Source organism: Populus trichocarpa, chromosome 8 (genome assembly GCF_000002775.5).
Source record: "Populus trichocarpa isolate Nisqually-1 chromosome 8, P.trichocarpa_v4.1, whole genome shotgun sequence".
Lineage (NCBI taxonomy): Eukaryota > Viridiplantae > Streptophyta > Magnoliopsida > Malpighiales > Salicaceae > Populus > Populus trichocarpa.
In genome coordinates this window covers 14,976,425-14,979,255 of record NC_037292.2, presented here as the reverse complement: position 1 = coordinate 14,979,255, position 2,831 = coordinate 14,976,425, and the positions used below count along the sequence as shown (strand labels likewise).

General features: G+C 33.4%; 1 protein-coding gene across 1 annotated transcript; it reads right to left on the bottom strand.

Moving 5' to 3' along the window:
* Positions 1-219: 219 nt before the first annotated feature.
* Positions 220-2,078, bottom strand: LOC7481639 (divinyl chlorophyllide a 8-vinyl-reductase, chloroplastic). Its single transcript, XM_002311808.4, has one exon. The coding sequence runs from the start codon at positions 1,890-1,892 to the stop codon at positions 636-638; it is 1,257 nt and encodes a 418-aa protein (XP_002311844.2). The 5' UTR covers positions 1,893-2,078; the 3' UTR covers positions 220-635.
* Between the last annotated feature and the right edge of the window lie 753 nt (positions 2,079-2,831).

Sequence of the window (2,831 nt, the reverse complement as noted above, 5' to 3'; positions counted from 1 at the left end):
GCAACCTGTTATGACCAAGTTCAGTCAAACCTTTTTCTATTTTCTGTGAGATAAAACATAGAAGCTCAGCATACATAAGCTATTTAAAGTCAAGTGGTATATTGGCACTACTAGATACAAAGCTACCATTTACTGCTGTTTTCTGATCTTTCTTATCTTCTCTTTTTCCAGGACTGGGCGTACATGAGCTGATGAATGTACATGGTTGTCGTGGAAGAGTAGAGGCCAAGAGAGTCCATAGATTATATCATTAGTATGAAAAAAAATACATGTTTTGGTCCTATTGGACAGGCCACGAGCGGACTGCATTCAAGCATTAATGTTATCATAAGACCGTCTACAATAGCAAATCTATTACATAAGACTACAATACGAAATCTATTACATCAGGTATTAACCAGTTCACATCTCAACTGAGTTTGAAGACATGAAACACATTTATCTTGGAAAGTTTTAAAACACTAGGAATTCACAATTTTTGTAATCTTTACAAAAGAATTATGCATACAACTCACATTACACACAATAGATTGAAAATGAGTTCAGAGCTCTGCAAATTGCACACCTTTAAGCAGGCTGGGTATCAAAACTGGTTTAACTCAATTTAGCATTCAAATTTGCAAACTTCTATTGGATTAGAAGATTGCTTGTTCACCTAATTCCTGACCTGCCATCCCTTCCCTGAGCACTTTTTCAAAGAACACTTCCAGGGTGTCCTCACCATAACTAGGAGTTCTCTCAGCACTATACTCACCAGTCTCGGGATCCAAAACCAGCATACTTTCAGCTGCATAATACCTTCCGATCTTCCCAAACTCGGCTGCATCTTCCATTGAAGGGAAGATCTTAACGAGGAAATCAAGTACCCCAATGGCAAAATCCATTATCCCAATTGGAACTTTCAAGAAATTCGGTTCCTTACCCAGCAGTCTAAACAACATCTCCCCTTGCTCCAATGGTGTCAAAGCCTTGCCTGGTCCACCAATTGGCAAAATCTGATTAATTTTATCCTCACCCAACACACAATCTGCAATAAACGAAGCTAAATCCTCCTCGCTAATTGGTTTACACGCACACAAATTTCCATCCCCAAACATCACGTAAGGCTTCCCATCCTTAACCAACTCGACCTGACCCCCTAAACTCTTAAAGAATGCAGTTGGCCGTACAATACTATATGTGAAACCACTATCCATTTCAGTTTCTCTCATTAGTTCAGACTCGAATTTAAGCTTTGCTCTCTGAAATTCAAGAAGGGGTTTTTGCACACAGATTGCAGAAAGCAACACAAAATGTTTAGCCCCAAGTTTTTTTCCAGCAACAAGACTATTCTTTGTTGCCTCATAATCAATCTTCCATGAATCTTTAACACCCCCAGTACGACTAGCAAGACATGAAACTACAACATCAACTGAAACACCAAAATCATTCAAAGATTTTTCTAAAGTTTCCAACTTCGTCACATCAGAGAAGCACACATTTGCTCCTTGTAACTGATTCAAAGTCTCTTCTTCGCTATTCTTACCTCTAATGCCACTCTTTTCTCTTGCAACGGCTATAACATTAAACCCTCTATTAACTAACTCTTTAACAACAAACTTTCCAATATATCCAGTTGAACCCGCAACCAAAATGTTAATATCTTTTGGATTCTTGTTTCTAAATGAAGATTGAGTAGCTTCAACACTTGTTGGTGTTGAAGCTCTAATGGGGTTGATTCTTTTTACACTAAACTTAAAGGGAAGCGATGAATTCAAAGGAAAAGAAGGTAATGAATGTGAGAGTGAATTTACCTGAATTTGATTGATGAATTGAGAATAGAAATGAGCTTTGTGGCTTTGATACTTTGGTGAGTTGAGAGAGGACACATTGCAAGAAAAACAAAGGGACATCTTCTCTTTTTTTTCAAAATTTTTACAAAGAAAATAAAAGATGGGATTTTTTTTAGTATTTATAGGACAATCAGAGAAGGAAAAGAAAGTGAAGGAAAATGTGAGGTGGGTAGTGGGGAAGAGTGAACTTTCATGGTTGTTGTTTGTTGCTCTATCAAAGGAGAATCTAAAAACGATAGGTGGATAACTCTTTGTTGGATTTTATTAGCAGAATTTTGTAAAATAGCAGCTTGGGCTTTTCTTTTTGTTAGAGGAGGAAGCGACTGGGGACTGGGGTAGTTTGTTGGGGGAAGAGCCCAATCCTTAATGAAGAGGTACTCAACAGCAACGTTATCAATTCTGTTTTGATAAATATTTTGTTTTTTTAATTAAAATAAAATATTTTAATTTCAAAGTATTTCAATTTCAATGTGCTGTTATATATATATATATATATATATATATATTCAATAAATATAATTCAAATTTAAGATAAATTAATTATAAATTATGCAATACAAACACAATGCTTTCAAAATTTAAAATATTCCTAAATAGTCAAGATTAAATAGGTTTTTAACTTAAAGTAATTCAAGTTAAATAAAATATCAAAATATTATGAAAATAAAATGTTTTAACACAAATATTTTAAATATAAAGTTATGTCAATGTTATCAAGGTTAATGAAATCTAAAGCATTCCTTGTTTTGCTCAAATTCCTACAAAGTATAAACATGAAAAAAACAACATGAATATAAACCATATATATTAGTGATAAATCTAATTTTAAAAAATTAATATCATTATTAATAAAAATAGTAATAATAATTTTCAATATTATTATCAATATCATTGTTATTGAAAATAGTAATGAAAAATAGCTTTTTATAATTGGATGGTTTAATTAATTAAATTGAACAAGGTTCAATTTGATTCAATGGCTTTTCAAGAGCAGAACGG

Excerpts from the sequence above, each read along its gene's own strand:
- LOC7481639 (XM_002311808.4), bottom strand. The coding sequence starts at position 1,892 with ATGTCCCTTTGTTTTTCTTGCAATGTGTCCTCTCTCAACTCACCAAAG.